Source organism: Hypanus sabinus, chromosome 4 (assembly GCF_030144855.1).
Source record: "Hypanus sabinus isolate sHypSab1 chromosome 4, sHypSab1.hap1, whole genome shotgun sequence".
Classification (NCBI taxonomy): Eukaryota; Metazoa; Chordata; class Chondrichthyes; order Myliobatiformes; family Dasyatidae; genus Hypanus; species Hypanus sabinus.
In genome coordinates, this window is record NC_082709.1 from 60,377,525 (window position 1) to 60,400,907 (window position 23,383).

The 23,383-nt window shown below is 42.5% G+C and overlaps 1 protein-coding gene across 1 annotated transcript in view; it reads left to right on the plus strand.

Annotated features, from left to right (window-relative positions):
• The first annotated feature begins 6,162 nt into the window (after positions 1 to 6,162).
• The window catches only part of LOC132392808 (disco-interacting protein 2 homolog A-like), a 264,557-nt gene continuing 247,336 nt past the window's right edge, over positions 6,163 to 23,383 (plus strand). Inside the window, exon 1 of the mRNA XM_059967204.1 lies at positions 6,163 to 6,386. Coding sequence (XP_059823187.1) covers positions 6,308 to 6,386 — 79 coding nt within the window. The 5' untranslated portion in view covers positions 6,163 to 6,307. The remainder of the gene's footprint in view (positions 6,387 to 23,383) is intronic.

Sequence of the window (23,383 nt, forward strand, 5' to 3'; positions counted from 1 at the left end):
TTAAACTCTTCAAAACCCATACAGCTGGAGTGAGCGGCAGCAACACGTTCTTGGTACCTGTGATCTGGTTAGAAAAGAGCACAAAAGCCTCCCAGGAAACTTTGATGTTCTAGTATCCAAAGTAACATTCTTCCTCAATCAGTCTTCATTTTCACATTTAAGCTTTCCTCTATTTAATGAGAAAATTGGCTGTAACATTTGTTCATGTGACAGTAATTGTAGTTAAGAAGTAATTAATTGTTCATGAAGTGCTTTGACTATCCTACGAATGGAAACAATGTTGAAGAATTACAAGTTTTCCCTTTCTTTACCTTCAATCACCTCAAGGTTCTTTATTATTCATTTCCAGTAAGGAAAAAATATTATTGTTCTTTTAGGTGTATATTCTATTTATAGAGATCCATAATTCAATACCTTTTCTTAAGTAAATATGTAAACTGAAGATACTCTGCCCAATACACAATCTTTTGATGTCAGTGGTGATATCGAATGCCATCTTATACTGTTATGGCTTTGGTAGGACAGACATTAAGCAAGTTCTTGGCTAAAAATATTTAAGTCTTAAGCCAGTCAAGACTCCAGACGATGCATATTTAACTCCCTATTTGCATTACTGAAGGCCTTTAGTAAACCACAACTTAATCTTTATGAAATTTTAAACATATTCTTTAATGGTATCTGTTCCAAGGACATACTGTATTTTCATGAGACTTCATTCTTTTTTATTATTAGATTCTCATCTTTATAAATTCAGAGGACACCCTTTTTTCACATATTTCACCAAGAATCATCATCCTGAAATATATAAACGAAGATTTAAAAAATCTGTTTTAATTATTGGTGAAGGCAAAGTACTGAGACCATTGAAGGAATTACATATAGTTATGCATGCTATGAATAAAATTATATTTTTATTCCTATTAATTGTAAGCAAATAGGTTTCAATTTCAAACAAGAGTAAGTCTACAGCTGCTGGAAATCCAAGCCACACACACAAAAAGCTGGAGGAACTTAGCAGTCCAGGCAGCATTTATGAAAAGAAATACAGTTGACAGTTTGGGCTGAAACCCTTCCGCAAAACTCTCTCCAGTCCTGTCAGCATTGGCAGTCCAAAGGAGATGCACCAGGCTAATTCCTGAGAAGCAGTTGTCCATCAAGAGAGGTGGCAAACCTATAAACATACATGCCAAAGATGGCACATGCAAAAATGATTTTTTTTTACAACAGAAGAACAGTGAGATGGTTGCGAGAACACGTGAGGTTGGATAATTACTTTCTGAATCCTCACAGACCTGGTGTACACATCATTATTTGGATAGTAAACTGCTGTGCCAGTTGGTGTTGGCTTCATTCTGCTTATATTTTTTCTTGTTGTTTGTGAGTGAACACTAGATATTCAATAATAATGATAAATACTGTATGTGGTTTAGCATTTCCATATTTAATTTTAATACTGAACATTTTACTTCTATTAGTAAATTATGTGATCTGAGAGTATCGATGAGATATTTAAAAGTCCGTCAAACCTTTTTATCTTGTTCAGAATGCCACATACATATGAAAGAAACAAAAATGTTCAAATCAAATTCAAGTTCAACTGTCATTCAACCACACATGAATACAGCTAAATGAAACAATGTTACTCCAGGGTCAAGGGACAAAACACAATACCAAAAGTCATACACAGCACAAAGTCACGTATAAGATAGCACTAAAATACAGTCACACAAAAATATTCTTAAGCGCCTGAATCTGTTAATGTTGCAGCAGTCTGCAGTTGAACACAATCCAGCTTTGTCTTCTTCCGAGTGAACATTCGGGGGGGGGGGGGGCAACACTGACAACACTGACTCCAGCTTGGACGTTGTGCCCCACTGCTTCCGTCATTTCAGATTTCAGTGGAGTGCCTGATGCCAACGCCTCCCCCTGGGTGGCTGCATATAGGTGATACCGTGCCTTGAGGCCTAGCCTTCATAGAGACCTAAGCAACTTCAATAAACCAAACAATTAGACTTGGAATATTTCACACCACCAATGTCCAAAAGGTTCTTGCAATCACAGAGAAAAGTGACTAAGATGATCTCTCATTGTTAGACTGCACACCTCCTTTGTGCATCGATGCCTCATAGGCAGCATCACAGTTCACACTGTCCGGCTCCTTCAGTTTCTCTGCCAATGAGCACTGGTAGACCTGCAGTATCTAAGTTCTTAATGTCCAGCAGGATCTTGCGATTGTAAAAACATACATTAAAAAAAGACAATAACACCTTTGGTTGACTCTGAAGAAGCTGCTGCCATCTCACCAGAAGCCTGGAAAAATGATGGGGGAGGCAGCAGCAACTTTCAAGAGTGGTAGAGTGGAAGATTTGGCATGATTAAGAATTGTGATAAAGCATTATGCACCTTGTATTCTGAAACGGTGGTGTACTGGACTTCCTCCATAAAGTGGCTTTATAAAACTGTTCATAAATGGCTTTACAATCAAAGTGGGTGAAAACAAAAATAACACAATTCTTGTGAATTGAAGAACCAAAAAAAAAGCAGTCAAATATTTTTATGGCATTTTATTTCCGGGTAGTTCCAATTTAGTTGCTGCTGGTTTTGAGGTCTATAAGATTATTGTTCAACATGGAAAACCACTTAGTGATGGGGAATATGTTAAAGGATCAGAGGTCGAGTGTGCTCCTTTCATTTTTGATGGTCTTCCAGAAAAAGGAAAATTATTAAGGACATTAAGGATTTACCAATGAAAATAAACCCAGTAAAAGATAGAATATTAATGATGGGAACAAACATAGCAAAACAAGTAATAAAAATAGCATTTCATATAAATTTCTTTCCATTTGTCATGATAAGAGCACTGATCACTGAGCACTGATCATCAGCTAGGCTAGCCATTCTGGCTCGATTTTGTGGAGCTGATGAAATATGCTAAGAACAGGTTAACTTGGTGATGCAGCCGAAACACACCGTAGCAGTTGAAATATATAAGGCAGTAGTAAAATAATTTTCAGATCAACAAGTTAACCTTTTAAAAATAGTTTTTGTGACAAATAATTGTGCACCCAGCATTTGGTAAGAGGTAAGCTTTGTCAATCTGTTTGCAAAATATGTTGGACATCCACTAATAGGTTTACATTGTATAGTACACAAGGCTTTGCGTGCAAAAGCTGGTCAGCTTGAAAAAGTGATGAAAATTGTATCAAGGTAATTATAAACGCAAGAGGTTCTGCAGGTACTGGAAATCCAGAGCAACACACACAAAATGCTGGAGGAACTCAACAGGTCAGGCAGCATCTATGGAGATGAATAAACAGTTAATGTTTCTGGCCAAGCTCCTGCAACAGGATTCAAGAACAAAAATAATTAATTTTATTTCTGGATGAGCTTTGAAAAAAAAACTTGAGAATCTGCTAAGCAAGGTGAATTCAGTATGCACAGGACTACAAATGTACAACAATGTTTATTGGCTAAGCAGAAACTCTGTCCTTAAATGATGTAGAGTATTTGGATGAAATTTGACTGTTTTTGATGAATGAAAAAAATTCTTGTCAGGAATTCAATGACGTGTTTTTTTGCAGATTTCTCCTCATATTAAATGACTTGAATACCAAATTACAGGGATCTGACAAAACATAATGTCACAAATATGAGAAAATCTGCAGATGCTGGAAATCTAAAGCAACACAAAATGCTGGAGAAACTCAGCAGACCAGGCAGCATTGAAGGAAAAATGTAAACAGCTGACATTTCGGGCTGAGACCCTTTTTCAGGATTGGAAGAAGATGAGAAGTCAGAGTAAAAGGGTTGGGGAGGGGAGAAAGAAGTACAAGGTTACAAATAATAGCTGAAACCAAGAAAGGGGGAAGGGGTGAAGTAAAGAGCTGGGAAACACAATGCTATGTTTGTTAATATAAAAGATTTTGAAATCAAACTGGAAGTATTTAAGAGAAGCCAAAAAATGTCCCCATATATTTCTGAAACCTTAAAAAAACACACGGCAGCTACTGAAATTCCTGAAAAGCCTTCCAATACAGAGCCTCCCAATCTTGGAGCATCATTGGTTCAAATACTGAATAATATTAAGATCTGAAGAAACTGCAAGGTTAACAGAAACTGCAGTGTAACATTAGACAAATTTGGAAATATTGCAGTGGAGTGATTTTGACAATTTTGAAACAGTTGATTGATTTACAAAGCAACTCAATTTGGAGGCAACAATTTCTCAATTTACTGAGCTGAATTAGAAAATTTTGAAAAGATCAGTTAGTGGCTGGATCAAAGCATAAAAATCATGACAGAGGTTCTGAAAATCTGGAATTACATTCCTGAAGCTTTTACCTGTCTGAAGATCTTGCACTGGCAATATTAATAATATTTTCATTAACATATTCATTTGAGAAATTGTTTTCAGTGTATTCCTATAATCCATTATAGGAGCAGAATTACTAGTGAATAAACTAGTGACAGATGTATAGGTCTCAAAACTAAATTCATGTGGATATAAAAGACTTGTCATTGTTGTGCAGCAACAAAACTCACTGAGAATAAGGTGTCTTATTTTCATTTCCTTGATCTTTTGTGAAATTTCTTATGTTACACAAGACGAGCAATAACAATACTATTTAGAGATGTTATTTTTCAATTGTCTTAAAAGATTAATATTTTGAACAGGTTTTCTAAAATGCTTCATTTATTTCAATCTGTTTCTATTTTATCTTTATCAACAGTAATACAATGAATACATGTAAATAAGCAACATGACTCATCCTTTTTTCCTTAAAAAGTCCATGGCTATTGTTACTACTGCTAAATTAATTACCACCTCTGCTCAAAATTACTTGGTACATGAAAGAACAGAATTTCTTTAGAAGATTATCGCCAATTTGGGCACGTACTCAAAAAAGGTCTGTCACTCCTGGGCTAGACTGAGTTTGCTTTCCTTGGAGTATACAAGTTGGACTGCAGGTTTTTGTACCTTAGACACAAGAAAGGCCGCAGAGGCTGGAAATCCAAAGATCCTTGTATCTCAAGAAGACGTTACAGAATAGATGTTGAGATGGTTTTACTCGTAAAAAAGTTATAAATAAGGGATATTGCTACAAAATTAAGGGCTAAGTACATAAAAATTCACCTATCCAAGTAGTGAATCTCTGGAGCTCTCTAGCTTAGAAATCGATGAAGACACACTGTAAAGATGATTATTTAAAAGATCAATTTATTGAGTGTTATTAAGAGCTGGAACTGAAAAGGCGAGACTAGCAGTTTTACTTGACTAGGCCTGAGGAACCAAATATCTCGTGTTCTTACTGGAGCCGGTCCATGAAGTATATGGTGAAAGTCAGGCAGATCACGCACGGTATTTTGGTCATGAAGGGGTGGAATAGACAAACGACAGCAGCGTTAGGAAGCTGTCGCGGGAAGGCAGCATTGTGCAGTCAAACGGGGATCGGATCAAGCATTTGATTATGGGTCTGGCAATGAGATGACAGGGGCGTTTCATAATGATGGGGAGGCACCTACTTGAAGGAAGAAAGACAGTTCTAACTGGCCGAAGCCCGACAAGAAATTCCAAAGCAAGTCCATCCGGTGACGTCCAGCAGCTCACGGTGGGCGACGACGACTATTTGAGCCTAGACTTCCTTCTCCGGTGGGAAAATGACCCTCAATGTCCTCAACTTTGAACCGCTCCATTCTGCTTCCTCTTCACAATATATAGACCGGAAGGTCCCCGTGCAAGATACATAGACCTAACCATTCATCTCGTCTTGATAGCCTCCACTCATCATTACCGTCCCCCCCCCAACTCGGGATCACGTTTCTGGGTTTATGTTACGTTCTCCGTACCTGTCACTGCGCATTCTCTCGCTTCCGCCCGCACAGCCGCGTCTTCAACTGTCAACGGAGCGCGTCATCCACCCTCCGACCAATGGCAGGGTTCGGCTGCCCGGCACCTGCACGAATGGGTTGGGGGAACGCGTCCAATCACAGCCGCCGCGGGACGCGGTAGACGCGGAGGAGGCTTGAAGACCAATGGCGAGGGCGGGCGGCGAGTAAACATGTGCGCACGTGCTCGCGGAGGGCGTCGCCGTCGGGTGGGCGCGCGCGCTCGCTCGCTCCCCGGCGGCGGCGGCGGCGGCGCGGGGCGCGCGCGCCGGGCGGAGTGTGGGCTTGGCAGACGGCGGAGGTGGGAGTGGAGTGGAGGAAGGGCTGTTTGCTAGCGCGTGCTGGCGCTATGGCAGCGTTGAGCAGCGCGTGAGGGACAGAGGACGCCGAGAGAGAAAGCGAGAGGGCGAGAAAAATATCCATGGCCGGCATGGAAACACCCAGCCTCCCGCGCGACGTGAAGGTGAAACTGGCCGAGCTCGAACTTGAGCTCTCCGAGGGTGAGTTTCGGTGCCCCGAAGGGCGTTCTTTTCTTTTTTCTCTTCCTTACCACCGCCGCAGGTGGCCGAGCGCAGCCCGTCGATCCCTGGCGTCGGGAATGGATGGCGGACTCGATGCCCTTCCGCTCGTGGTTGCCGGCGCTGCGATCGCTTTTCCCTTCATTTGTCTTTGCAGCGAAAAAAAAATTAAATGTCCGCAAAAGTGGGCCGTGTTGGTGGAAAGGGACGTAGAGCATCCGGACTGACAAGTTGCAGTGTACAGAGACACAGGAGGAAGCTGTTATATGCCTGCCGTGTCGCTGGGAGGTACTACTCTTGCATGGCAGGCAGCTTGCCTGCTCTGTTAGTTGGAGAGCTTCAGCTGTCTGCCTTCTGATGGCTCTCACTTGCTCAAGACAGTTACTTGCTTCAGCAGGGGAAAGTGCCCCAAGAGAGTGAGGGAGAAGTGTTTTTAATTTAGAATCAAAATATTCTAAGTGGGTATTAAAGATCACCGTCGTGTGTGTGTCACTAATTATATTCCAAATTTAGTTTGCGGTGAATTAGGATTTTTTTTTCCCTTTTTAGGATTTGATTCCAGATGCCGATTTAATTCGGCATTCCCTACCGCCCTACACCCACCCGAGCTTGTTTCTTTATTGCTTCTTGTAAGTTAACGTCATCAGCTTGTGTCGGTGTAGCAACCTCCAATGTAATGAAATGTGTGTTTTGAGGGGATGTTATGGAGTAAAAATGAATAGTGAGCCATATGAAGATATGTTTAGGCAAATAAACAAATTGGTTCAGAAGTAGGTTTTTTTTAAAAAAAGAGGAAGGTGGGGAGAGAGGGAATTCCAAGACCAAAAACCTTGGCAACTGAAGGTATGGCTGTCAATGATGGATGATTTAAAATAGCGAGTAGAGGTTTGAGGCTATAGATGAATGTATAAATAGATCAGATGTTAAAGTCTAGTTTTTTATTAAGGATGTTAAATGTCGTTAAGCATGGATGGTAGGTGAATAAGACTGGGTGTAAGCCAAGTCAGAAGTAGTTATATTTTGGATGACCTTAAATTTGCTGAAGGTGGTATATGGAAAACTGGCAGGTATATTTTGGTATTTAGAGTTAACAAAAACACAGATTAGAATTTCACGGTCCTAATTCTTAATTGTTAGCTTTTAAAAAATCAGTTGCATGATGAAAGAAATTTATGTTGCAGCTATGGAACAGCTAGATCACACCTGGACTATTACGTACATCTGTATCTACCACATGTTGTGAAGGACACATTACCTTTGGAGGCTGGGTTGTATAGATTTATGAATATGATACCGTATTACAGGGGTGAATGCCTCCACAAATCCAGATTATCTTTTCAAGAATTTTGAAGGTTGGAGAATGTGCTTGGTGGTGTTTTCTGTCCTCCCTATTTCTTAATGGGGAGCCAAGTACTTACTGGCTACAACATCAAGACAAAATGCTGGAGGAACTCTGCAAATTAGGTAGCATCTATGGAAGGGACATAGATGACATTTTGGGCTGAGATCCTTCATCAGGACTGAAAAGGCAGGGGGCAGAAGCCAGAATAAGAAGGTGGGGTGGAGGTGAGAAGGGATTAGAAATGGGTTGTGGTAGGTAAAACCAGATTAGTGGAAAAGTGGTTGGCTGGGGGAGGGGGAATGAAGTAAGAAGCTGGAAAGGGATAGGCGTAAGGCTGAAGAAGGAAGAATCTAATTGGAGAGTTCAGTGAATCATGGAAGAAAGAAAAGGGCGGGGAAGTGATGGGCTGATGAGAAGAGGAACGAAAGTAACCAGAACGGGAAAGGGAAAAAGCACGGAGGGTTGTGGAGAGAAGTTTTATGTTCTGTCATCAGGTTGGATGCTTCCCAGTGAAATGAGGTTTTGCTCTTCCACCTTGAGTTTGGCCTCGTTGTGGCAGTAGAGGAGGCCCTAGGCAGATACTTCAGTATGGGAATGGGTAGCTGAATTGAAATGGGTTGATCCTGTCTTTTGCAGCAGTCAGAGTAAAGTTGCTTGACAGAACAGTCCCCCAATCTGCATTAGGTCTCGCTGATGTAGAGGAAACTACACCAAGTACAATAGCTAGCTCTGAGAGACTTGCTGTGAAGGGTTGCCTCACATGGAAGGACTGTTTGAGGCCCTGAATAGTGGCAAGACAGGAGTTAGTAAGGGCATGTACACTTGTCTTGCTTGCAGGAATATGTGCCAGGGTGGAGATCAGTGGGGATGGACAATGGAGGCATGTGGAGAGCAATCCCTTTGGTAAAGGGGGAGAGGGAAAGAGCTGCTTAGCAGTAGGGTCCCATTTCTCTTTTATTTATGAGATGGGTCAATTGACATTTAAAAATATGAAAGCGATGTCTGTTAATGCAAGTTTATTAACCAGACAGAGGGATTGAAGTCAGACCAATAGTGATTTAATAGAATGGTGGAATATGACTAAATGGGCTTCATCTATTTCAATGCCAAGGATCAGTGGTTAAGAGTTGTATATGTTGAAGACCATTTTGCTTCTATTGTTACGTTAATTTGTAAATAAGGTTTTCAGTTGGTAATGTTTCTGGTCGATCTTTTGGGTATCAAAGTCAAAAGGTTGCATCTTGCTACATAATTACAGATATCTGAAGGCAGTGTTGATGCAGGAAAAACAATACATTGAATTTCTTCCTTGTCTGAGTACATTGAGGGGTGTGTCCAGGGACATGGGAAGTGCCTCACTTTTTTCCTTTGTGGAGTTTTATTGTTTGAAGGTAGCATAGTACAATGGGGCCAGGTTGGTCAAGATATAAAGTATAACATCCTCTTCCATCTATATGCTTCAGTGAATAATTTGAAGTTAACCTAGAGATTAGCCTCCTGCTGTGCATATATGGAAGTATCTTCTGTATACTGTGTACCTTAGCCACTGAAATTGGGTTGATGTTAGTTCTGGAGTCATCGTCGTTGTCTTTTTCTTAAGCCTATCGCTTCCTACTGGGGCATAGGCTGCTGATAGGAACTCTCCAGAGTCCTCTGTCCTGGGCCAGTCTTTCAAGTAGTCCCCAGGTGTAATTCATCTTCAAAGATCCATCCTCTCCCAGGGATGTGTTTGTGTAGCTCTGGGTTTTTAGGAGATGGAGTTGCAAGCCCTGTGCCCAGCCCTCCTCCTTTCGCAGTTCTGGAGAAGAGGTGATTTATGTTAAACATTGTCCTATAAAGTAGCATCTCTTCAGGAAACCTTTGGAGTGCAACACTGAAGTGAGAAACATTTTGAAAAACTGGCAATAATACACCCTTGTTATCAGTCTGCCATGATATTGGGTCTTTGGTATGGTTAATTAAGGTTATGATATGTATGCCATCATGTAATGTGTACTAGATGGACAAGAAAATCAAATTTTGTAGTTGCTCCTCTGTCCATTTTGGGGTCGTCAGATCTAGTGAGGAAAAAATAAGGGTCTGCATAGTGGATGATGCTGCTCATTTTACTTCTCTTGGAGTTGACTCCTGGTAAAACTCTGTTCCACTTTGAAGGACAGATTCCGTCTGGGAACAGCTCCTCAGTCACTGAGAGCCAGTGGTTGAGGAGGACTCTAACCACGATATTTTCTGTGGCAGACAACAAGGAATCTTCTTTCTTGAAGGCTACTAATTTGGCACAAAGCTCATTGTCAAAGCTCATAGTCATCCTTATCCTCTGTAATGGCACATTCTTTCCTCAGCCTTTCCTATGTCGTAGCATAACTATCTTTATTTTATTTATTTGGGTATGTCTGACATCTGGAAACAGATTATCTATTCCAAACCCCACAACTCCACGGACAAAGAATCCACCAAATGATCCACCATATTCTCTTGGAGAATATGTATAACTTGCCTTTGGATTTGTGAGAATTCCAAGCTATAACTACTCAAAATGCAGAAGGAGCATTTGGGTTAGCTCTGAGAACCACAGAACTATTTGTTGGGGATGCATAGAAACACAATATAAACACTGAAAAGAGTGTTCTATCTGGCAAGTAACCACTTGCCAACCACATTTGTGGAAACGTCTGAGTGTCCCACATTTTAAAAATAGTCAGTGGAGGAGGGGATGAAGATTAAGCAGCTTTTTATTTTTAAGTAAAATTTATATCTAAAGAGGGATTGGGGAGGTTGTTTATCTGTCACAATGTTATCTTGCATAATGTACTTGTGGAATTTTCTTCGTTTTGCATTTTCAAGAAAAGCATCCCAAGGCTGCTGTTAGTATTTGATCGGTTTTATTATTCAGGATTCTGGAAACGGTTTCTTCTCAACTTCTTTTCAGACAGATATAAATATATGTGGGTGCAGTTGGTGATCAAATCCTATTTTTAACAGAAGTTTTCTGAATGTGGTAGTTTAATGATCTATGCCAACATAAATATAGAAATTTTTAATAAATACAAATATCCAGGTATGGCATTGAAGGTTTCACTTAGCTCAATGAAAGGGTGAAAATTTGAGAAGTAGTTGTTAGTCAATAACAAACAGATTCCATATGATGTGATCCAAAAGAGGAAGGAATTTCTTCATGTCTTAATCGCAACTATTTAGGCAATATGATCTCATTGAGGTGATAAAGTACATTGTGCTATGGTACAATTTGGAGAACAAGTCATTTTTTTAAAAATGTTTTTTTCTTGCAGTGTTAATATTGAAGCCTACAGTACGGTGATATAATTATGGATACTTTCAATGGGGGATTGTGGGTTCTTTTAATGCAGCAATAGATTGTCTTGTATGATTTATCAGTTTGTTCTCAAGGAGGGGCTGTGATATTTTCTGTTTGAGAGGAATCCAAGGAACTATTTCCAGAAGCTAGTTGAGCTTGCTCTTGGGATGGGTGTATGGATGACATTGGGAAAAAGCTTGATGTTGGTTGGAAACCGAACCAATGGAAGGAAATATTTTAATGTGTAAGCATAGAACAATGTGTAACAAGCCTTTGGGCCAGTGTTGTGTTGAACTGACTAAATTAGTAATCAAATGCCCAACTAAACTAATCCCTTCTGTGTACGTAATGTCTATACCCTTTAATTTTCGATCCTTTCATGTGTCTATCCCAGAGTACATTCTGGGCATCCGCTATTCTGTGGGTGTGTTTATGTAATATTAATACACCCTCCCCCTCTGATTTAGCCCATCCACTTCAAGGTTCAACGTGTTGTGCATTGAAAATTGCTCCTGCACGGCACTGTTGTAATGTGTAGTTATTGGAGTTATTCTCACCTTCCTGTCAGTTCAGAATCAGGTTTATTATCACTGGTGTGAAATTTCTTAACTTAGCAGCAGCAGTTCAATGCAATACATAATCTAGCAGAGAAAAATAATAATAAATAAAATAAAAAGAGAATAAACAAGTAAATCAGTTACATATATTTTTTTTTTAAAAAAGTGAGGTAGTGTCCAAACATTCAATGTCCATTTAGGAATCGGATGGCAGAGGGGAAGAAGCTGTTCTTGAATCACTGAATGTGTGCCATCAGGCTTCTGTATTCCTATCTGATGGTAACAGTGAGAAAAGGGCATGCACTGGGTGCTGGAAGTCCTTAATAATGGACGCTGCCTTTCTGAGACAACGCTCCCTGAAGATGTCCTAGGTACTTTGTAGGCTAGTACCAAAGATGAAGCTGACTAGATTTGCAACCTTCTGCAGCTTCTTTAGGTCCTGTGCAGTAGCCCCTCCTTACCAGACAGTGATGCAGCCTGTCAGAATGCTCTTCACGGTACAACTATAGAAGTTTTTGAGTCTATTTGTTGACATACCAAATTTTTTCAAACTCCTAATGAATTATAGCTGTTGTCTTGCCTTTATGACTATATCGAATTGTTTGGATTAGGTTAGATCCTCAGAGATCTTGACACCCAGGAACTTGAAGCTGCTCACACTCTCCACTTCTGATCCCCCTCAGGATTGGTACGTGTTCCTTTGTCTTACCCTTCCTAAAGTCCACAATCAGCTCTTTCGTCTTACTGGTGTTGAGTGCCAGATTGTTGCTGTGGCGCCACTCCACTAGTTGGCATATCTCGCTCCTGTACACATCACTACCTGAGATTCTACCAACAATGGTTGTATCATCAGCAAATTTATTTGAGCTGTGCTTAGCCACACAGTCATGTGTAGATAGAGAGTAGAGCAGTGGGCTAAGCACACCCCGCTGAGGTGCACCAGTGTTGATCATCAGTGAGGAGGAAATGTTATCACCAATCTGCACAGATTGCGTTCTTCTGGTTAGGAAGTCAAAGATTCAATTGCAGAGGGAAGTTCTGCAATTTCTCAATCAGGATTGTGGGAATGATGGTATTAAATGCTGAGCTATGGTCGGGGAACAGCATCCTGACATAGTGTTTGTGTTGTCCAGTTGGTCTAAAGCCTTGTGGAGAGCCATTGAGATTGTGTCTGCCGTTGACCTATTGTGATGATAGGCAAATTGCAATGGGTCAAGGTCCTTGTTGAGGCAGGAGTTCAGTCTAGTCATGACGAACTTCTCAAAGCATTTCGTCACTGTCGATGTGAGTGCCACTGTGCGATGGTCATTAAGGCAGATAAGGCAATAAGGTCTGAACCGGCCCGGCCATTCTCCTGTGATCTCACTCATTTAACAAGATGTTTTTGCCCTCAGAACTGTTGCTCACTAGAAGCTCTTTTTTTTTGTTTATTGAATCATTCACTGTAAATTCTGGAGACTGTTGTACGTGAAAATTCCAGGACCTTGGCAGTTACTGAGACTTAAATCATCCATTCTGCCACCAATAGTCGTTCCATAGCCATAGTCACTAAGATCACATTTCTTCCTCCATTCTGATGTCAGGTATGAACAACAGTTGAACTTTGACCATGTCTGCATGCTTTTATGCTTTGAATTACTGCCACATGATTAACTGATAAAATAATTGCATTAACGAGCAGTTGTACCTAATAAGGTGGCCACTGAGTGTTTATATCCTGCACATCTCCTTTGAACTTGCCCCCTCTCACATTAAATGTATGCTCTCTTATTAAGCATTTCAAGCCTTGGAGAAAGGTACTGGCTGTCTTATCCATGCCTTTCATAATATTATATAGAACTCTATCAGATCTCCTCTCAGCCTCCACTGCTTCAAATAAAACAATCCAAGTTTGCCCAGCCTCTCCTTACAGCATATGTTTTCAAATCCATGCAGCATCCTGGTAAACCTTTTCTGCACACTTTCCATCGCGTGCTCATCCTTCCTATAATGGAGTGGCCAGAATTGAATGACAAACTCCTCATTTGACTGAGATAGTTTTATAAAGCTGCAACATAACTGCCAACTCTTGAACTCAGTTCCTCGACTGTTAAAGGCAAGTATTCCAATACCTTCTTTACTACTGTATCAACATGTGTAGCCACTTTCAGGGAGTTTCGGATCATGGATCCAAGAAGCCTCTGCACATTGACGCTCAAGTTTCTTGCCATTAATAGTGTACCATCCCTTTACATTTGATCTTCCAAAATGCAACACTTCATATTTGGCTGGATTATGTTCCATCTGCCATTTCTCTGTGTATATCTGCAGTTGATTTGTATCCTGCTGTATCCTTCGGCACTGCTCACAATGTCACTCATCTTTGTATCACCTGTACAGAACTTGGAATAGTACAGGCCCTTAAGCCAACAATGTTGTGCTGATCCTTTAGTATACTCCAAGCTTAATCTAATCTTTCCTTCCTTAATAATCCTCAACTTTTCTATCATATATTTGCCTATCGTTAAGTGTCTGTTAAATGTCCTAATGCATCTGCCTCTATCACCATCCCTGGCAGTGTTCTATGAAATTACCACTCTGTGCACAAAAGAAAAGCTACCTCTGACATCTCCCCCCCCCCCCCCAATGCTTTTCTCCAAACCCCTTAAAGTTATGCCAAGATCTTGGTAGGCCCCAGCAATCTCAGCTATTGACTCTTAATAATCTGGGGTATATCCCATCAGGCCCTGGGGACATCCTTCTTGAAGAGACCCAATAATTTTTTTATATTTTGAAGTGCCCTAGCAAATTAGCACATTCCACATTGATCTCCCTATTCTCCACATCCTTCTCTGGAAAATACTGATGCAAAGTACTCATTTAGGATTTTGCATACATTCTCTTCCTTCCAGCACATATACCCTTTTTTTTATCCTTACCTGCTCTCTGGTTATCCTCTTGCTCTTCAAGTCTACTTAGAATGCTTTGGGATCCTCTTCTGACTGGAACATGACTGTGTCCTATAGTCTGTGCAGTTTGTCTTTTATCAACCTCTGCATGTCAGATGTGGACTTAAGCAAGAACAGCTGATCTCAATTAGATATTTCCTAAATTGTCCTACTTGTAGGTCATTCACCTAGCCAGTCTGAGCAAACGTGAATGTGATCCACCTGTAGCGTTCTCGCTCGGGTGTAACGAAACGCTGAATTAAACGCCGAGATAAACCGCAGTCAATGAAACAAGGTTGCAGTAAGATTAACCATTTACTGTTCACTCTTCACATTAACGTATGGTGAAAACTGTTGATAAAACAATACAAGATTGATACAGTATTTGTTCCCTTCTTGATATCACGTTTACATTGTAAATACTTGTAAAAGTAAACTACAACTACATTGCATTAAAGTGCAGCATACAGTCAGAATCTATCTACGCCATGGACCACTTTAAATACACTTCAACACAAACTATCCGCAACTCTTTAACTAACGAAAACATAAACCTTATCGGCCGTCGTTACTTTTAACGGGATCGGCGTTAACATTTTAATTCAACATATCGATTATCTATTAACTTACAGCGTTGCTCTCACTGGGATTTCTAATGCTTACAAACAACTTCTGGCACGGTTCTGCCTCGTGCGAGCCCCCGCCCTTGTGTTGATCCCAAACCGGTATTTTCCCACAAGACGCGGCGAAACCGGATGTGACGTCATCACATGCCGATATATTTTACAGGCAATGAATATACTTTAAACAATTCTAATTCTAACTAGAAAATACTAACAAATGAATTACTAAGCGAAAATATTATAAACTAAATAACTGCCATAAAGGCAACACACCACCTATCATGACATGTTCTCACTGCCTGCTTCATCTTTGCACAATCTGAAATTAATGGTTGCTATCATTTTAGTTCTGTTTTGTGCTAAGATTTGAGTGGCAGCTGAATCTGTTAACTCCCAAGCTGCTTTAGTCCCCTGGCAAAAGCATAGCTAAAGACTCTGTTAGCCATTCACCTGTATACACATGGAATTGCTGTTTATTTACCAGTGGGAAGTCTCAATGGAAATTGAAAACTATTTTGGGAATCTTTTTGTGCAATAAATGCAGGTGGAGAGTTAAAGATTTTTGAAAACAATGTGATTGCTTGTTCTAGATGTAATGATTTTGAATAAAGGAACTTGTAATCCTGGTAGCATACATGAGAGGTGTCTTGTTTAAGATGTTCAAGTGTGGAAATAAGAAGAAAATGTCAAATTTAGGAACAGATTACATTCATTGATATTAATTGGGGCACTTTGGGCTAGAATTAAAATGGCTTGGCTACATGATTGGAAATAGCAACATCTTTTCACAGTTTTTGCCTCAATGAAGCTTTTTAAAAAAGTGCTCTGAAAATTAAAGTAGCATTCTGTTACTTGTAGGTATTTTATTTGATTCACAAGACGCTTCACTGGCTTAAATTATTATATAATTCACAAGATTGATCAGGAATAGCATTCCATGGTTTGGTACCTCAGCAGCTGCAGGTGAGGTTGTCAGAGCAGTGTATAGTTTTTGTATACTTGGAAGAATAGAAATGTTTGGTATAGATGTCTTTTTTTATTAATTTGAAGTGTTGGTGTGTTATTTAAAAATTTTGTCATTACACATTTTAAGGAGTTGCTTTTTAATTGTTGACATTTAGAAACATCAACAAACCCTTGTATCTTTGCCAGACAACAAATCTGATGGTGGGCTTTGCCATCTGTTAAGTTTTCTAGAGTTGTTTCATGAAGAGGACTTGTGCTGACCTATTCTTGTCAGGGCATATGGCCATTTTGAGGGCTGATTGCCGTTCAGGATCTCTTCTCAGCTTCAGGGTCACTTTGGTCAGCAAAATTGAACAGTGATCCAGAGAATGAAGGTTCAGGGACTTCACGGAGTATGACTGGTGAGGGTCAGTTTGGCAATGTCTGGAAGATGTGAGGATTTAACTGAGGGATAATAATGACTAAAGTTGTTGACTAGGAACAAGAGCCACATTGAAAGGTAAAATGCTGTCAGAATGGATGTCAATGGAAGTGCAAGATGTTGGGTGGCTTGTTTTGAGCAACCAGACCTGCTTTGTCTGTTCCATTTAACAAGTGTCCTTAACATGCAGGGAGCATTTTGTCACCTTAAGGACAGTGGTCATTCCTACCAATATTGTCATTGACAGCCACCAAATTTGTGATGAGGAAGACGTGTGTGTTATTCCTTGGAATGGTTCACTCATTGCCTAATATAGACCTTGTCTAATAGCTGTGTCCTGCAGGAATTGGCCAGCTCAATCAAAGTGGTTGCTACTTAGTTATGCAGTGTTATGAACACTGAAGCTTTCTGTCCAACATGCATTGTAGTCTTCCTACACTTGTTTATATTAGGAGCATTGATTTTTAGCAACAGTGGGTCAGTAGAAAGTGGCAGTCAGCAGGAGATTGCTAGATTAGTTTGACGTTTTTAGAGAAGGATGCTCATTCGAAGTAAGGTCAACTTTTCTGTGTCTGAATCCGGGACTGGGCAGTTAAGAGTCAACCACGTATGGGTTAGACCAAAGGCCTTAAAAGACATTAATGAACTATAAGTTTTATGTGACAATCCGTAGTTTGATTGTCAATATAATTACGACCTTTCTTCCTAATTTAGTTCCGGATTATTCAATTTATTTGAATTTAATTTTCACTGTCTTGGTGGGATTGGGACTTGTTCCCAGATTTTTAGTTTGGTTCTTTGTATTACTTGTCAACTCTGTTAACCACTTAGCCATTTATCCCCAAAGATTTAAATATTCAGCAATGAAGTATTGTGTGTGAATTGGTATATGGTGTTGGAAACTAGTAAATGTGCTCGTCATCAGTTTCCTATAGGAAACAATTGTCTATTTGCTGATTGAGAGTTCATTGCCAATTTTCACAAGATTGCTTAGTTTGAAACCCATTTGACCTTGTGAATTTCAAGGCTGTCAAGGGTGAATTTCAAAGCAATTAATTGTCAATGAAGCTGGGTAGAGAGATCAGTGTGCAGTCCAGTTTGGACCTCAAAGAACACTCCCTGGTTTTAACTAGGCTTTTTGTTGTTACCATCCACCGTATTTAATAGGATTTGTCTATCTACAACTCATGCATGCATTGATTAGATCAAGGAGCTGTCACCTTTATAAGTTGTTAGATTGTGGTGGGTATGTCTCAGAGGCTATCATTCTGTAGAATACTGTCATTGTATTAATTGTATTTTCCTCTCTGTGTAAAGGAAAAGGGTTCTATGGCCCGATTTCAGGACCATTTGATGTCTGATAAAACAAGCAATATCTGAGTATCTTTAATTGTATACAGACTGACTCTTACATCAGTTTGCTTTTGTAGCGCTGAGTCTTTTGAAGTAATTGGTCTGGGATGTGTTTTGGGTAACCCAGGATACGAAAGGAAATTCATAGATGAGGGAAGTTATTTTTTTTCCTCATTTTTAAGTTGAATTTTCTTTTGTTTATTTTACATGTTTTATGATTTGTTTTATTTTTGTGATTAAATAAGGTAGTAACCTACAAATCATTGGCAGTTTCACATGATGAAGGACGGCTGATTCAATAGTGGTCTTGCAAGTCAGACTTGGCTGATTAGATAAGTGGGAAAACCTTGAGTTTCCTCATCTAGAGCAGGAGATATGAGATTGACTGGGTAGGTGGGTAGTTTAAGATGGGACATTCCTTTCAGGATTTCTGTGCACTTCCACTAAATAGACTTAGTTTTAAATAACAAGCTGAATATGCCTTTTCTACTTAGAGTGATACTGGACCAGAGATTCGTGGCAGTCAATAGAACACCTTTTTAATTTCATTAAAATGATTTTGGACACCTCTGAAGTTTTTCCTCTATCCAGGTAGTACTCTCTTCCTTTGACAGATTTTTCTCAGGCAAGTGAGTAACTGTAGTACTTTTTTTAAGGGAGATGGCAAATTGGAGTACATCTATAAAGATAACTGAAGTACTTGGATTTGAATGAAATAAAGATGACCAGTACAGTATTTTAGTGTTTGATGGAGTTGTAACTATCAATGGTAATCTGATTCAGAAGGGCAAAGACAATGTGATTCATTATTCCACCAGCATTTTGTGTGTGTTGTTTGAATTTCCAGCATCTGCAGATTTCCTTGTGTGTGATTCATAATCTGTGGAGTTGGCTTTTCATTACTTTATCATCTCACCTTCAAGTCCTTGTAATTAATAGATGCTTATTCTAATTATCTACTGCTTATTTTCATACAAGCAATTTCTTTGAGTTTTATTTGCCAGTCAGTGTTTGTCTCAGTTCCCAGTGACACTTTGGATGAGGTTAGCTGCTAATATTGTCATTATTGGTTGTTTTTTATTTGCAATAGCTATCTGATGGCCCTTTCAAAAGGTTTTGGTACATCTACAATACTATACAAAATTCTTAGGCGAGATAATAGCCTGGGTGCCTCAGACTTCTGCACAATACTGTATTTGTCAATATGGAGCGGAGCGCAAGTTTGTAAATCTGGTGGGAACAAAGGATGTTGGGAATGGTGAGGTTGGAGCACTGTGGGAGGGGGGTGGGATAGGTCACAGGAGGAGTGCCGGGGCAAGGAATGGTGAGGGTGGAACACTGTGGGAGGGGGGGGTGGGACAGGTCACAGAAGGAGTGCCAGGGGCAGGGAATGGTGAGGGTGGAACACTGTGGGAGGGGGGGGTGGGACAGGTCACAGAAGGAGTGCCAGGGGCAGGGAATGGTGAGGGTGGAACACTGTGGGAGGGGGGGGTGGGACAGGTCACAGAAGGAGTGCCAGGGGCAGGGAATGGTGAGGTTGGAGCACTGTGGGAGGGGGGTGGGCAGGTCACAGAAGGAGTGCCAGGGGCAGGGAATGGTGAGGGTGGAACGCTGTGGGAGGGGGGGTGGGACAGGTCACAGGAGTGCCAGGGGCAGGGAATGGTGAGGGTGGAACACTGTGGGAGGGGGGGGGTGGGACAGGTCACAGAAGGAGTGCCAGGGGCAGGGAATGGTGAGGTTGGAGCACTGTGGGAGGGGGGTGGGCAGGTCACAGAAGGAGTGCCAGGGGCAGGGAATGGTGAGGTTGGAGCACTGTGGGAGGGGGGTGGGCAGGTCACAGAAGGAGTGCCGGGGCAGGGAATGGTGAGGGTGGAACACTGTGGGAGGGGGGGGTGGGACAGGTCACAGGAGTGCCAGGGGCAGGGAATGGTGAGGGTGGAACACTGTGGGAGGGGGGGGGGTGGGACAGGTCACAGAAGGAGTGCCAGGGCAGGGAATGGTGAGGTTGGAGCACTGTGGGAGGGGGGTGGGCAGGTCACAGAAGGAGTGCCAGGGGCAGGGAATGGTGAGGGTGGAACACTGTGGGAGGGGGGGGGGTGGGACAGGTCACAGAAGGAGTGCCGGCGCAGGGAATGGTGAGGGAGGAACACTGTGGGGGGGGGGGGTGGGACAGGTCACAGGAGTGCCAGGGGCAGGGAATGGTGAGGGTGGAACACTGTGGGAGGGGGGGGTGGGACAGGTCACAGAAGGAGTGCCAGGGGCAGGGAATGGTGAGGTTGGAGCACTGTGGGAGTGGGGTGGGCAGGTCACAGAAGGAGTGCCAGGGGCAGGGAATGGTGAGGGTGGAACACTGTGGGAGGGGGGTGGGACAGGTCACAGAAGGAGTGCCGGGGCAGGGAATGGTGAGGGTGGAACGCTGTGGGAGGGGGGGTGGGACAGGTCACAGAAGGAGTGCCGGGGCAGGGAATGGTGAGGGTGGAACACTGTGGGGGGGGGGGGAGTGGGACAGGTTACAGAAGGAGTGCCGGGGCAGGGAATGGTGAGGGTGGAACGCTGTGGGAGGGGGGTGGGACAGGTCACAGAAGGAGTGCCGGGGCAGGGAATGGTGAGGTTGGAGCACTGTGGGAGGTGGGTGGGATAGGTCACAGAAGGAGTGCCAGGGGCAGGGAATGGTGAGGTTGGAGCACTGTGGGAGGGGGGTGGGCAGGTCACAGAAGGAGTGCCAGGGGCAGGGAATGGTGAGGGTGGAACACTGTGGGGGGGGGGGGTGGGACAGGTCACAGAAGGAGTGCCGGGGCAGGGAATGGTGAGGGTGGAACACTGTGGGGGGGGGGGTGGGACAGGTCACAGGAGTGCCAGGGGCAGGGAATGGTGAGGGTGTAACACTGTGGGAGGGGGGGTGGGACAGGTCACAGGAGTGCCAGGGACAGGGAATGGTGAGGTTGGAGCACTGTGGGAGGGGGGTGGGCAGGTCACAGAAGGAGTGCCAGGGGCAGGGAATGGTGAGGGTGGAACACTGTGGGAGGGGGGTGGGACAGGTCACAGAAGGAGTGCCGGGGCAGGGAATGGTGAGGGTGGAACACTGTGGGAGGGGGGTGGGACAGGTCACAGAAGGAGTGCCGGGGCAGGGAATGGTGAGGGTGGAACGCTGTGGGAGGGGGGGTGGGACAGGTCACAGAAGGAGTGCCGGGGCAGGGAATGGTGAGGTTGGAGCACTGTGGGAGGGGGGTGGGCAGGTCACAGAAGGAGTGCCAGGGGCAGGGAATGGTGAGGGTGGAACACTGTGGGAGGGGGGGGTGGGACAGGTCACAGAAGGAGTGCCGGGGCAGGGAATGGTGAGGGTGGAACACTGTGGGAGGGGGGGGTGGGACAGGTCACAGGAGTGCCAGGGGCAGGGAATGGTGAGGGTGGAACACTGTGGGAGGGGGGGGGGTGGGACAGGTCACAGGAGTGCCAGGGGCAGGGAATGGTGAGGGTGGAACACTGTGGGAGGGGGGGGTGGGACAGGTCACAGGAGTGCCAGGGGCAGGGAATGGTGAGGGTGGAACACTGTGGGAGGGGGGGGGGTGGGACAGGTCACAGGAGTGCCAGGGGCAGGGAATGGTGAGGGTGGAACACTGTGGGAGGGGGGGGTGGGACAGGTCACAGAAGGAGTGCCGGGGCAGGGAATGGTGAGGTTGGAGCACTGTGGGAGGGGGGGGTGGGACAGGTCACAGAAGGAGTGCCGGGGCAGGGGATGGTGTGGGTGCAGACATACCCAGCCCTGAGACAGCAGGCAAGTTCACTTGAATACAAACAATTACTTTATTGACCATTACAGAATGCCTCTCTGGCGCTTCCCGCTCCTTCCCCTCCCCTTTTTCCAACCATGATTCTCCTCTCCCCGCCCCCTTCCCCTTTCCCACTCTCAGTCCATAATAGAGACCCATATCATAATGGGGAGTATCATCACTCACGTATGTGATGAATTTTTTAAGTGGTAGCAGTAGAGTGCAATGCATAAAATTACTAAGACTTTTGTACTGTACTTTTACCTGTTGGCTTATCAGGTTACTGTTATCAGTGGGGATTTTATTAACGTTCTGTACATGCTCCAAAGTGTGACATCTCACCATGTGACTGGTAGTAGCTTTAAAATACTTTGAACCATTTTACCTTCATTTGTTTTAGACACTTGACTTGTTGCTGTCTGGAGAGGGCATAGGAAAATCCTCAGCAGGTTAACTTGCCGTATAAATACTTGTCCAGCATATGATTTGTGCTCAATGTCAGTTTTTCTTTGGTATTGTTTTCATTGTCTTTTCTCTCACTCCTCAGACTTTACACTTGGGAAAGGCACTATTGAGATAAATTCCCATTTGAATTTCTGGAATTTGAAGTGTTTTAAGGAAATTAACTCTCTTCATCCTTTCAGTAGCTCTACACCCTTTTGTTTTCAGGATTCTCTAAGAAAAGGCACATCATATTTTGCTATCCCACTCATGTCATTTGAACTAACTTGTCTCGGCAGCTTTCCTCTTGTTTCTTGCCTGTTCAACCCTCAAGGGTGACATAATTGCCCTTTGCCCTTGTTTCCTTCCCTCCTCTAGCATTCCAGACACCATTGTTCCATGTTTTGTTCATGAAGCAGACTCCTGTACACTTGGAAGACCAATTAGAGAATTGATTATTAGTTTATTACCTGTTTGGTGCCACAGAAAGTTGTTGAGGCCAAATTGGAGATGGCTTTTGTCCAACTCATTCTTAAATATGAGGTACAAAAAGCATATAATGAGGATGGGCAGATGATATTGAGATAGAGAATCAGCTGTGATTGTTTTGAATGGTAGGATGATTGTATTATTGCCCTTGGAGTGGCCTTGCTCTGCTCCTTTTTTTATGTTTAAATGCCTAACTCCAGTGCCAATTTTAAAAAATTCTACACCCTTTTCTCACTTACTATGTTGTCTCTGGGTGCTCTCCCATGAAGTCAACATGTGCTGGTGGAATGAACACAAACTCCTCTTTCAGCTAAGCACACAATTTAAAATGTTACCTTTTTTGCCTCCATGGTTCTAGTCTGATCTGAATATTTTCGAACACTTCTATTCATTTTCACATTTGTAGCAGCCACTGTACTTTTGAATTATGGCCTTTCCTTTTATAAAGCCAGATCTATTTGCATTTTGTTGAATATTTCTCAATTTGTTTGACTATAGGGAAAACTGCTTTGTCAGCTGCCTGGGCTTCCAGCTAGCTTTATACTAGCTGTTTTGCATTCTGGACAGAATTTAGCCAGATCTGAAATTTTACCCTCCTGTGCTTCTATTTGGTGCTTTCACACCATTCAGCAGTGATTCACTTTTGTTGTTGATTGTTCCAGGGTGTCTCAAAAATGATTGTGCACTTGTTTTGCTTTCCATATTACATAGGAAAATGGGGTTTCTGTTCTGGAATTTACTGATCTAATTGAGAACTGAAATGTGACTATAAAT